The sequence below is a fragment of the Falco naumanni genome, chromosome 5 (genome assembly GCF_017639655.2).
Source record: "Falco naumanni isolate bFalNau1 chromosome 5, bFalNau1.pat, whole genome shotgun sequence".
Lineage (NCBI taxonomy): Eukaryota > Metazoa > Chordata > Aves > Falconiformes > Falconidae > Falco > Falco naumanni.
Window position 1 is genome coordinate 44,088,859 of NC_054058.1, and position 12,413 is coordinate 44,101,271.

The 12,413-nt window shown below is 46.3% G+C and overlaps 1 protein-coding gene across 1 annotated transcript; it reads right to left on the minus strand.

Moving 5' to 3' along the window:
• Positions 1-1,710: 1,710 nt before the first annotated feature.
• Positions 1,711-4,605, minus strand: BTG1 (BTG anti-proliferation factor 1). Its single transcript, XM_040595614.1, has 2 exons — positions 4,197-4,605; positions 1,711-2,994 (listed from the first exon to the last, which is right to left on the minus strand). The coding sequence occupies exons 1-2, from the start codon at positions 4,342-4,344 to the stop codon at positions 2,630-2,632; spliced, it is 513 nt and encodes a 170-aa protein (XP_040451548.1). The 5' UTR covers positions 4,345-4,605; the 3' UTR covers positions 1,711-2,629.
• Between the last annotated feature and the right edge of the window lie 7,808 nt (positions 4,606-12,413).

The window sequence follows — 12,413 nt, forward strand, 5'->3', positions numbered from 1 at the left end:
ATCAGAAAGAAAGTACTGACAGCTGATGCTTTCATAATGCGCATAACTCATTGTCAAAGACGAAACATACAGCTACCCTTTCTGCTGCTGTTCTTACTGTGCAGCAGAAAAGACTATAGGCAACACCAAGATACACCAAGCATAGCTCAGTCAGCAGGAAGCTTCATGAAAGTTTAATATAGCTTTACAGGAAGCCAAGCTCAATGTTTTTCTTTCTATTCAGATACACTTATGCTGTCTGTGGACATGTAATGCAACAGAAACGTCTTTGAGCTCCTCCTGCTTGAATAAACCTCTTGCTTACAGACTTAACTTGAAAGCATCACATTAAAAGCAGTAGAATCTTTAAGGTATCAAGATGTGAGCCTAAATTTTGACTCTACATCACAAGCTAACACCTTGTTAAAGGAAGTGCATTCTGAACCTTTAGTAACAGATCTGTTATTGCCAGTTCCAGATACTGAGCAAACTCTTTTTAAAGTTCGCTGCTTCACGAGCACTTATGCTTCCACCAGCCTGCGCCAGAAAGTCATAGTGCTGGAGGAGCCTTAGCAATAATTTAAAGCACTGATGTTGACATACATATGCAGATAATGGTAAAAATGGTATTTGTAAAGCTAAACTTTCAGAAAACCAGTGGGAAAGAAAACCTAGACAGTTCAGTCTTATGTTTTGCTTATCTATAATCAGTTATATTACAGACCAGAAGACTGAAAGATTTTAACTGGAGATAGGACACATTACTATTACCACATTGTAAAGGCTCATAGGGGAGCGTGGCAAGCCTGAAGCTCAGTTCCATTCACAGCTAGCAAGTTTAGGTGGCAAGTAATGATTATTTTCCTTCAGAGCAGCAGCAGCTCTCAACTGACCAAGTTGGGTAGGCCTTTTATTAAACACTCACAGAACAAAGTACACAGGAGATAAGGAATGGAAAGTTCTTGAGTTTTCTCCAGCACTTTAACAAGTGCAAATAAAGTGGTAAGGAATTTCTCTCAAGTGTAACTAACCACTGTGCTGTATACAAATGGCATTAGTGTGGTGCTTAAGTGAATCACATCTCCACATCATTCATTAACTTTGAATACACATATAAGTATGGGCTTCTCACTTTGCCTCAGCCAGCCTTTTAAGTTTGGGAAAAAAGATCTACATACCTTTTGTTGAATCCCATCTTAATGATTTTTAAAGTGAAAGTCTTGCATCTGAAGAAAGCAAAAGGCGAGCAACCTTTTCTGTAGAGTGCTTAACCTGCTCTTAAGGCTAAGGGACACTTGTCCCAGGAACTCTTATGGAGCAGGGAATCCATCAGGGAAGAACTGAGAACTTGTGAGCAAGTAGGTCAAAATGGACATTTAGGTCTGCTATATCCTTCATCAGGAAGCCAAGTAAACTTTAATCCTCTGGATTTATTCAAGTCATCTTTGGTGGATGTTATTTCTGTACCTTTTCCTCATATCCTGGAATTATGGGGCCTGGAGTTATTTCCACATTGACTGACTTTAAAAGGTTTAAAGTGACATGTACATCATTGTGTTTCCCTATACTTCCCAAGCATCTATGTATGAGGTCTTCGTTAATCCATGTCTGCACCAAGTGTTCCCTAACATCAGGGTGCCATTGACATTAAGCCTTTATAGTACCTATTTCATCTCTACTGTGAGACAAAAATAGTTTAACTGATCCTATGTAATCACGACAAGAGATTAATTAAAATGCCAAGATAGGAAACAATTTATTATAGAGAGAAGAAAAATTTCTCATCCAAAATATAGAAATCTGTACAACTTTGCCACAATCAATATACATGAACTGTACAAATTTACACCAGTTCATAATTTACCAAATAAAAGATGACTAACAAAGTTCACAAAATAGATGGTGGTTTGTGGAAAAGACTTTTACCCAATTAAGAACAAGGAAATTACAAACCAGACCTCCACTTTCTAAAAATAAGAAGTTTACTCAATCTTAGAAAACTACAAGCTAGCAAATGTACAGATAGCTGGCTGGTGCTAACACCACAGTTCAGACAGTGTCTTTATATGGTCTTTTTAAAGCCTGTTGCCATGGCAGATTCTGATCACTTGCTACTTTTGAGGCCAATGTAAAGATCTGACCATTTCCCCAGGTCATACTTACTAGTTTATCTTATGTACATTTATACATATTTGTAAGTGCTAGGTAAAAGTCTGAAAAATAAAATTTCCAGTACTATGGTGTTCATAACAATAAGTCTTGTTACTGAGCTGCCAAAAATGCTAATAATAAATGTAATAGTGCAAATTTACTCTGCAAGACCTACTGCAGAGAATCACTTTATAAATACAGATTGGGGTTGAAAATTGGTGTAGAAATTAAGTAAGATGTCTGGGAGAAACTGACCCTTCCTAAATCTTCTTCACTCCCTAGCAAGTTGCGATCATTTTGACTCACAGGCTATTAAATCACTGAAAGGTACTGTCCAAACTATGGCACTGTCACTTTAAAGTATACCACTCTAACGTGTGCCAGATCTTCACAGCTGTGACATGGTTTAAATTCCATAATCCATCCCCAGAGGTGCCCACCCAAAGTAAAAACCAAATTTATCCATCCATTTTAAGGTGATCCATCCACAGACTATATCTTAACCTGATACAGTCATCATATTGTAGCTTTTGGAAGGGCTAGTTCTGCCCAAGAGAAGTTCCTCCTTACAGCTTATTCTGCTGTCTACCATTTGCACGTTGGTGTTATTTTGGCTACCTCCTGCTGGTGCAGCTTCATACAGCACACAGATTGAGCCATCCTCTCCAATACGGTAAGACACTTCATACGGGTCAACCCATAGAGTGAGTTCGCTCGGAAGAAGCTGGAACAGTTCCTGACTGCTCAATCCAATACGCTGTGCTGCCTGTCCAATGAGAGGATCCATTTTATGGTTGATCCGGATACATCGGTAACCTGATCCCTTGCACGGCTTTTCTGGGAACCAGTGGTGTTTATAATGTTCTATAAAACAAAGAAAAAAGATTATCCTCCTTAATTCTGTATTCAAAAAGATGCGCAGTGATCATTGTTCTCTTGCAAATTTCACACCTCAACAATGTTCAAAAGCTTATTACTTTAGCATCCAGTGACCTGAAAAGCCATTAGAGCCTTTATTTTTGCTGACTGCTTGCCGAAGTGCAGTGCCCCTTGGGAACTACTTGCATACAAAGTTACTGTTCAGTGCCACCATATACAGCGAACAGTGTTCGCCATCCGAAAGGAGTGAAACACAACTTCCTGCCACTCACAGAAACGAATATAAAAATACAGAACCGATTATATACATAGCAGAAAAACTCAAGGGTCTCATAACTCCACGAAGCAAAAAAAAACCTAAACCCACACCTTTCCAGCACTCTCTTGAGATCACCCCCCCATGCTTAGCTCCTCACACTCTTAAGAGCACACAAAAATAACTAGGGAAGGAGCCGGGCTGTGTTTACACGCAGACTCAAGGCGTATTTCCCCACTGCTCTTCCCAGCCCGATTTCCAGGGCGGAATACAGGCAACTTCACTTACCTTTGGCGTTTTATCCCCCCCCAAAACCCGACCGTTCCGAGGCTACGTGTAGCCACCATCAAGCGCACTGGGACTACAGGGTCGGAGTTAAAAAAAAACCCGCAGGGCAGCGAAGAAACGCTCGGCATTTGATCCTAACCGGGGCTGTCGGGTGGCCATGAGATGCTTCCAGAAGAAAGGGGAACCGAGACTCATCGTCCGTCGCTGAATTTTACTTGACACAAAAAGCAACTTCGGGGGGGTTTCCCCTTCTGGAAACCGGGCGGTCTGAGCCCTTGGAGCGGAGCCCGATGTCGGGCTGCTCCGAAACCTTTATTTGGGGAGCCGGGGGGGGCTGCCTGCGCGTCGCCCGAGCCCCTTTTGTTCACAGCCCTCTCCAGCTGCCCCCGCCCGGCTCGGCGCGGGGAGTCCCTGGCGGGGCCAGCCCCGGCCGCGGAGCCCCGCTCGCCCCCCGCACCTGCCCCTGCGGAGGGGCCGCTCCGCTCCCCTCCTCCCATTCCGCCGCCCCGGCCACGGAGCTGCCGCGGTCGGAGGTGCCGCCCACATCCCGCCGGCCCGGGCTGGCGGCCCCGCGGCCGAGGGGCAGCGCGGCTCCCCGGCCGGAGCGGGGGAGCGGCTCCCGCCGCGCCCGCACCGCCCTCACCTGCCAGCAGCTCCTGCAGGCTCTGGCTGAAGGTCTGCAGCTGCCGCTCGTTCATCAGCCCCTTGGTCCGCAAGAACTTGGAGATGAAGGCCACGGCCGCGGCGATCTCGCGCATCATGCTGGCCCGGGTGTACAGGGCGGGATGCATGGAGGCGGCGGCGGGCGGTAGCCAGCTCCCCGGGGCGGCCGGCGCTGGGACGGGACGGGGCGCGGGGCGAGCGGAGCGGGACGGGGCGCGGGGGCGGCGCGTCTCTAACTAGGAGAGGAGCGGGCGGCGGAGCCCAGATCACATCCCGGGGGCGGCAGCCTCCGCCTCCTCTTCCTGCGGCAGGGGGGCGGCGGCAGCAGCAGCGGCGGCCGCGGCAGCGCACACCGCATTTCCTGCTGCGAGGGGCGAAGGGAGCTGCCCGCCGACGGCCGCCTCTTATAGCCCCGGCGGGCGGAACTGGCGTCAGGGCGCAGGGGGCGCGCCGCCGCCAATCGAGCGATCGCACCATGATGACGGCCGGCGGAGGGGCGGGGCCGGGAAACGGGGGGGTGACGTAATCGATTGTAAACAAATAGAGCCGGGGCGCGCGGCGGGGTGTGGGGGCGCGCGCCGGGCTCGGGGCTGCGCGCCGCGCAAGTGCTTCCGCGCGAGTCGGCCCGCGCTGCGGGGACAGGGGGGTCCCGGCCCGCCCCGCCCCAGGAGCTGGGCGGGAGGCGGCGGCGCGGAGCAGGGGGGGCGCCGGTGGGGTGGGGTGCGGTGCATCCCCGTGCAGGTCCCGCCTGAAGGGCCCCGGCGCGGGCAGGGTGAGGCGGCGCTGGGCGGCGGCACGGCCGGGCTGCCCGCCCGCCTGCGCGGAGCCCGTAAGCGGCGCGGCTGCCGTGCTCCGCGGCCGTGTGGGCACGGCGGCGCGCTGTCGCTGGGGTGGCGGGCGGCAGCCGTGCGCTGTATCTGGGGAGAGCAGAGCCACGTCAGCGGCGGGGGCGGGGGGACGGGAGAGGCCGCCCGGGCCGGGGGGGGGCCGCGGGAGCGCGCAGGCGGTGGAGCTGCGCTCCTTGCTGGGCACGGCGGCCGTGAGCGGGGCGTGCTCGGGCATGTCTCCCCGCGCAAGGCCACGCAGGGCTGCGAGAAGGTCCCCGTGGCCAGCGGAGGTGACGTGGCTTTTCCCTCTGTCTCTTCTCTCGGAGCCCCGGGGTGCCCCAGTGGGAGCGCTCCCGCACCCGGCGCCCCGGGGGTCCTGAGGGTGGCTCTGTCGTCGCGTGTGTCTGCCGTGGCCTTGAGGCATCGGGGTCTCCAGGCAGGGCCCCCCCACACGAAGGGACAGCCCTGTCCCCGTGCAGCTGGGGCCACCAAGCCCCCGGGCACCCACCAAGGACGGGCAGGTCAGCGGGGGCAGTGCGTGCTCGCTCCGTGCGGGCACCCCAGAAATACGACTTGTAGCCCCCCGCGCACCGCTGCCCCTGGGGCTGTACAGTTCTCCCAGCTTTCGTATCGCTTGCCTTGAAATAGGAAAAATCCAAAGCGGACAGAAGGAGTGATGTGTATTACTCTGTGAGCGATGGCCAAGCAGAGTGTAAAGCCTAAAGCCTCCCAATGCCATATATCTCCCTTTATGGAAAACCAAAGGGGAGATGAAAGAAGCAGCAGAAGGCCTTTTTTGCTTTCCCCTCTTTTTTTCTTTTTTTTAAAAAAAAAAAAAAAAAAAAAAAAAAAAAAAACCACCCAAGTGTAGCTGCTTGGATAGAAAACTCATTCTTCTCCTAGGGTATATGCCCTGCCCCTTATGCAAAGCTGCAAATGAAATACAGCCTGGTGTTTACATGTACAGTTCTTCCAGTCAAAGATCAGAAATTGGAGCATTAAAGGCACAATAATAACACGCAATTAAATCCTAAGATTTTTTCTCAGTAAAAATAATTCAGTAATGGAAGATACAAAAATACACGTGTGAAATAATTTGAATAAGAAATGAAAGTACACCATTTTTGCTTGTCTGGTAGAGATGTACCTGGATAGTGCATTTGGTCTTTTCTCTGCACTCTGGATCTACTGTCTTAGACTCTCGGCCTCAAGAGACACTCAGATTGACTCTATACACGAGGGAGATCTGCAAACCACCTTCAACAGATAATCCTGAGAGCTCACACTCACAGCTTTGCTGCAAAATGAAAATGTTGGTGTGGGGTTTAGAGCACAGTCTCTGAAAGTCTTCCCCCCCCCACAAACCTCTGAGTATTACGTTAGTGATCATGAGCTGTCCCCTCTGTCCTGTGAGGCAGGAGGAGCTGCCAACTTGGCCCCTCCTCTGTGTTGCTCCATAGGTGCCGGCCTTTATTCTCCCAGCATATGTGAGGTCTATCCAGAGCTGCCATTTCTGCTTTGTTCATGGGGTGGGATTTGCTGTTCTTCTTCAAACCTTGAAGCAGCAGCTGCTTCTCTTCTTTGCAACAAGGAAAATACCGCTTCTCTAGTGCAAAATCGATGTTGTTCTCAAGAGTACTGCAATTACACCGAAATAACTACTGGAAATACTTCAGTAAAAGAAAGTATAATGTTTGCCACCTTTGCTTGGACCTGAGCTTTATTTGGCCCAGTTTCTCATCTCTCCTGCTTAGTGCCAGCCAGAATCAAATACTCAGAAGGAGTTTTAGGAATTGCCAAGTAGATAGGTGGTGTTACGTAGTAGCACCCAAAAGCATGAGGTTTAAAAAGCTTTCCTCGGCTTGCTACAGCAGTAGCTGTTACGGACAGCAAGGCTGTTCAGTTCAGATCTGAATCACCCCTTTTGAACTGTACTGAAGAACATAAACGTAACAGCATGCACCTCATGCATGCTCTGTGAGAGGGGAAGAAATTTAAAAGTTATTTTTATCTTTTTTGTTAAAAAAAAAGCTTCCTAGACCATGGAAGCGTTTCCCTCAAATCTCTTGCAAAGTCAATAAAGTCAGAGCACTTTAGAAACTGAGAAATGGTGATAGTACTTATTGCTTACAAACAGTTACAGCATGTATGAAGAGGGTCTTTATGGAAAGGGTAAATGGCTGTGCGTACAGTTCCAGTCTACTAGTGACTGAATGAACTACCTCAGTGTTTCTTACTGTGCAGCCAGCAAGCAGTTCAAGTGTAGCTTTGAGGCCAAGGCTCTGTGAGATGCCTGCCAGCAGGACCTCATCCCTACCTGTGGGAGGGAACAAGTAGCTGCTGATGCAGAGAACTGTCTTGTTTTCCCAGTCTAGGCAAGTCTGTCTCTGTCTCAGTGCTATGGTGGGAAAGCAAAGGAGCTGCTACCATTTGCTGCCTGTGAAATGCTCCCAAAGATCCTCATCTTTAAAGTATGCAGGCTCTTAGCTATGATGAAGGCTCTGGCATACAGCTCACAGGATCAGGGAAAGTCAGCTTTCCTTGATAGAACTTCAGTGGACAACATCAGAGAAACTGAACGTACCTTGGCCTGTTGCTGGTTTGCACCTTAGGGTCCTGCCAGTTTGCCAGCATATTTCACTGATCTGCTGTTTTGCTCTGAACTTCCTCACCACTTGTACATTTTGGCATATGTGAAGTGGCTCTTACTTTCTCTGGCCGGTCCCAACTGTTTACTCCAGCCTCTGCACCTCCAGACGCAGAGGAGGCAGTTTGCCCAGTCAATAGTGCAAGATACTCACTGATACCTTAATGGCAGGGTGCTGAGGAAAATAAATGTAAACATTTAACAACTGCCTTTTTTCAGCCCATCTGATACTTTAAAAAGAAGCAGAGGCCCTAGGGAGAGAAAATAAAGAAAAAGAGTATGTGATCATGTAATGAAAGGGTGGATCATAATGAATATGCACAGAAGGGTTGAATTAAGGTTGTACTGGCAACCCAACTTCTGATATTTCCTAACTTTTAAGCAATACAATGCAACCTTTACAACATTTCTTTCATGTTGTTTTGGCAGGAACTGTTTCTCGCCATTGGTCTGGAGAGAGCACTTTGTGAGTTCTGTCATAATGGAAATAAGTAATAGAAATACAACTATTTTTATCTGTGCCACACACACACACATAGACACCCTGCAACTATTGCAACATGCTCTTTTCCCAGCTTTTTCTGAAGGAAGCTACTGAGTGTTCTTTATGGTAACTAGGAAAATTCAAGAGTTCAGAGGAGAAGAATTAGAATTTTTTGTTGCTTTTAAAAAAAAAATGTTCTGGTCTTAAAAGTCTGAATTAGTATATATTTGTTTAGGAAAATAAATATATACAGTGCGGGTTTATTTTTTTTCCTGTTTGGGACACTGTTCCTAACAGAATAAGGAAATGCAAGAAAGTGTGAAAGTGTTATTTTACACAGTACCTTGTTAAAGCCTTTGAGTATAGAAAAGCATTAGATCTGTTCTTTTCCTGTTTCTCTGTCAGTTCTAGCTATGGTTTTCTACTGTTTGCTGTTGACCTAATAAAGAAGTAACAGTTGAGAAATAATTGGTATTTGTTTCCAAAAAGCTGTGTATGTGCCTTAGATTGGCATAAGCTTTCTCTCACCTGTTAACTGAAGAGTATGTTTTTGATCCATAAAATACATCAGCAATCCGTTCTATGTATAGAGATTATTTTTAGTGTAGGTTGATGTTATTAAAGTGCCACATTATTTCTGTGATTTAGCAAGCATTTGAAAGTGTATAGCAGTAGGTTACTACCTTTTCTTGTTGTTTTTGCAGAGGAAAGCATACCATGGGATACATAAAACATTTATTAATGTTTTAGCTCTCTTCAGTCCTTGCTCCAAAGATATGGTTGCAGCTGTAGTGACATTAATTTGCTATTCCAGGAGACAGGTGTAACCCTGGCTGGCCCTGCATGCCCATGCTGTTCCCCACAGGACCCCCATAGGGTCTGGTTGTGAGTTCCCACCAGGTTCTGTGAAGTTTTCAAGCAGACATGCCTCAAGCTACAGCACTGATACTGGAATCCTTCTCAGAAAGACTTTGGCCAGGCGAGTTGGATTAAGATGGGGACAGCAGTGGCTGCCCCGCCCCCCCCCCCCCTTGCTGCAGGGTGAGTGCCCCTAGGTACCTGCCAAGGGGTATGTTGGGCCTAAGTTCTTTTTCCCTGAAGCCTTGAGGGCAGGCTGTCATTCATATTGTGTTGCCACAAGAAATTTTTGGACTCAAGCTCAGGCTCAGCGATGTCGTACGGATCTAGCCCACTTGCAATGTGGCATGGTGCAGTGGGGCAGGGCTCAGGGCTCTCCGGCTCCGATCGTAAGCCTTCCTCTCAACACAGCATTACGACATTGAAAGTAACTGCAGCAATGAGTCTTTTATCCTGAAAAAGTGTTGGGGGTGAAGAAGTCAGTTGCATATTCTTCCGAAATGGAGAAGTCTTGCTTTTGAAGGCGTAAGATAGGCTGGTATGAGTCACAGAAAGGGCAAAAGTCCAATTTGTGACCACACTGGGAGCCCCTTCTCTCTTGAGCATGCTCACGTGCACACACATGCACACAAGCACAAGTGCATGCACTACTGTACCTGTAGATCGGTGTATCAGGCAATTAACCCCTCAAACCATTTCTCACGCAAATACGGTCCTGTTTAAGTAAGCAGGCCCAGTCCCATAAGCCAGTCCCGTTCTGCAGTCCAGTGACTGTCTAACATCTCTGCTAGTGCAAGAAGTTTGAGAGGGGATGGAAAGACTCAGAGGGGCAAGAGGAAGCCGTCAGTGTTGGTTATACCTACCGCATGTTCTGCAAAAGTAATGTCAGGAAAACCAACTCATGACATCCTAAAATGACAAAATACCGCTGTACTTACTCCATACAGAAAAAAGCTTGCTCTGGAGAGGGCTGAGTTTGATTTCAAAGGGACCACTCACAGAGAAGATACTTCCTGTGGCATAAGCCTCAGGTGCCAGAAACCAGAATCTGGCCAGGACAGATTCAACAGAAGGCTTTTCCTCTGGTATTGCTTTGATTTCAGCAAACAACATGTGACAGCATGCACACGGAGCAGATAAAAAGCAAATTCAGAAAATATTATTCTTGTTTTGTGATAAAGATGAATATTTTTTTCCAAGTGGGATAGTAGCAGGTGTGGCAGCACATGGGGCACTTGTTTTTAACAAAGCAATCATAGTTTGGATCCAGTAACAACAAAAATTTAAGAAGACAATAGAAGCAGATAAATTGCAAGCTTGTCAGTAGAGAGCTCCTCACAAAACAGGGTTATACATAACCATTATTACACATCCATTTTTTCATTTCTATGCACTTATGAATAAAACAGGAGAGACTAATATAGATGAGATAAACAATCAGATATTGTAGTCCTGCATGGGAAAGTTATTAACAACAATATTAAAGTGAAAGGAGCTTTTAAGTGAAAAGAATGATTTAACCGTTTGCTGTCATGCTCTGCAATCAAATGATGTCCCCTCAAATTCTGAATTTTTACCACTCCTGTGTTTTTTCATAGTGCAGCTGGGATGGAAGGGGTGAAAAAGAGGTTTATAGTTCTCTGCTTTCCAGAGTTTTCTGGCCTGCAGTATAGCTTTAGGAAGGCCTGAAATAATTTCAGAACTCCATTGTCCATAGTGGCTATACGTGGGCTCTTGCTCTGACCGGTGACTGCCAGAACAGCCTGTGTCAGTCGGCACGGGGCTGTTGGTCTCCCCGTGGTCAGGCACAGGGAGAACCAACATAGGTAACCAGCTGGAAGAAGAATATCCCAACACCCATTTAGGCATTTCAGGGATTCTTTGTGGTGCTGAAGTGGCTTAAAGAACATTTAGTCCCGTGTTTAATGCTGTGTTAAATGGTGTTCTTGAAGGGTTGATTTCTGGTTTTGAAGGCAGTGGTTCCCAAAGCAAGGTCATCGCCCTCAGTAGGGGTCATAGCAATGACAAGTAGTGTCCTGAGCTCAGCCAGGAGTGGGTTTCTTCTGGTGTTTGTGCTAGTATCTGAGGAGGCATGAAATCGGCAGCAGGGAAACAAGATTACAGCTAGAACAAGCTTACCAGATGCTGCATTAAGGACAGCAAAAATCATTACATGTGGTCTTCTGCATAATGTTTATGCACAGAATAGGCATCTAAACATCTGATCCATCTAAACACATCTGAGCATATTTTTCACAACATATTGCCAGAGCAGAGCTCCATGCAGCGGAGAATCCACTGGCCTAACTGTATTAACCAAAACCCAGGAATTTTAATAATATGTTTAAAAGAGTATTTCCTGTCCGTTAGAATTAAAACTGTGGCTGTCTGCAGATTTTAGGTGATCATTTCATCAAAATAATCAAAAGTTTTAGGAAACCAATATGTTGGTCCGGCAAGTATTCATTTTTCCTTAAATATCTACGGCTTATGTACTTTGATTTATGATGTAGAGAAAAAACAAACAAACTCACATTCATTTACTTTCTAGTTATGTAAACATTTCTCAAGCAGCTTTATTTAGGCTTGTGATTTGGAAACTAGATGCACTTTCTAAATGGATGGCTCCTTTGGACCAGTTACTGAGTACTAGCTACAAACCTTCAGCAAATCTGCCTGTCTCAAAAAAACTTGGAAACAGCAAAACATGGAGACATTGTAACGGTAACGCTGGAGCTTTTAGGCTAGGCCTGCACAGACTACAAAGGCCATTGCCCACTATTCACTTAATAAGACAGAAGAAACAGTAAAACAGTGACTATAATATGTAGCTAGACATGCACACCTGCCTCACAAACTCATCCCTCTGCCAAAGCTGGACATTATGTTTTTGGTTGTAAATCAGGTGCTCCTGCACGTGTTTAATTCAGTGCAGGGTCTGCCTTTGGAGGACAAATGATTTCAGATAAGCAGCTTTTTTATTCTTTCATTGTGGTCTGTCTTATCTAAATCCTGCATATCAATGCAATGAATAGTCTGGTGTAAAAACAGGTACTTAAAAGCATTTCTTTTTTCTTTTTTCTTCTTTCTTCTTTCTTCTTTCTTTTTTTCTTTTTTTCTTTTTTCTTTTTCTATTTTTTCTTTTTTCTTTTTTCTTTTTTTTTCTTTTTTTCTTTTTTCTTTTTTCTTTTTTTTCCCGTTTTTCTTAGCCAACACTTACCACAATTTACTCTCTTTCCCATTGTCATTCGTAGTCATGGCACTGCTGCTGTTACAGCTTTTCTATTTCCTTGCAATGGTATTAACTCTAGGCATTTTAATCAGTCTTTAACAGAAATTTAGCCTGTGAATTCTCAGGACGAAATTAATATAATCAGTTCT

Excerpts from the sequence above, each read along its gene's own strand:
- BTG1 (XM_040595614.1), bottom strand. The coding sequence starts at position 4,344 with ATGCATCCCGCCCTGTACACCCGGGCCAGCATGATGCGCGAGATCGCC. Across the intron at positions 2,995-4,196 it reads CCTGCAGGAGCTGCTGGCAG|AACATTATAAACACCACTGG; the intron begins GTGAGGGCGGTG and ends TTTGTTTTATAG.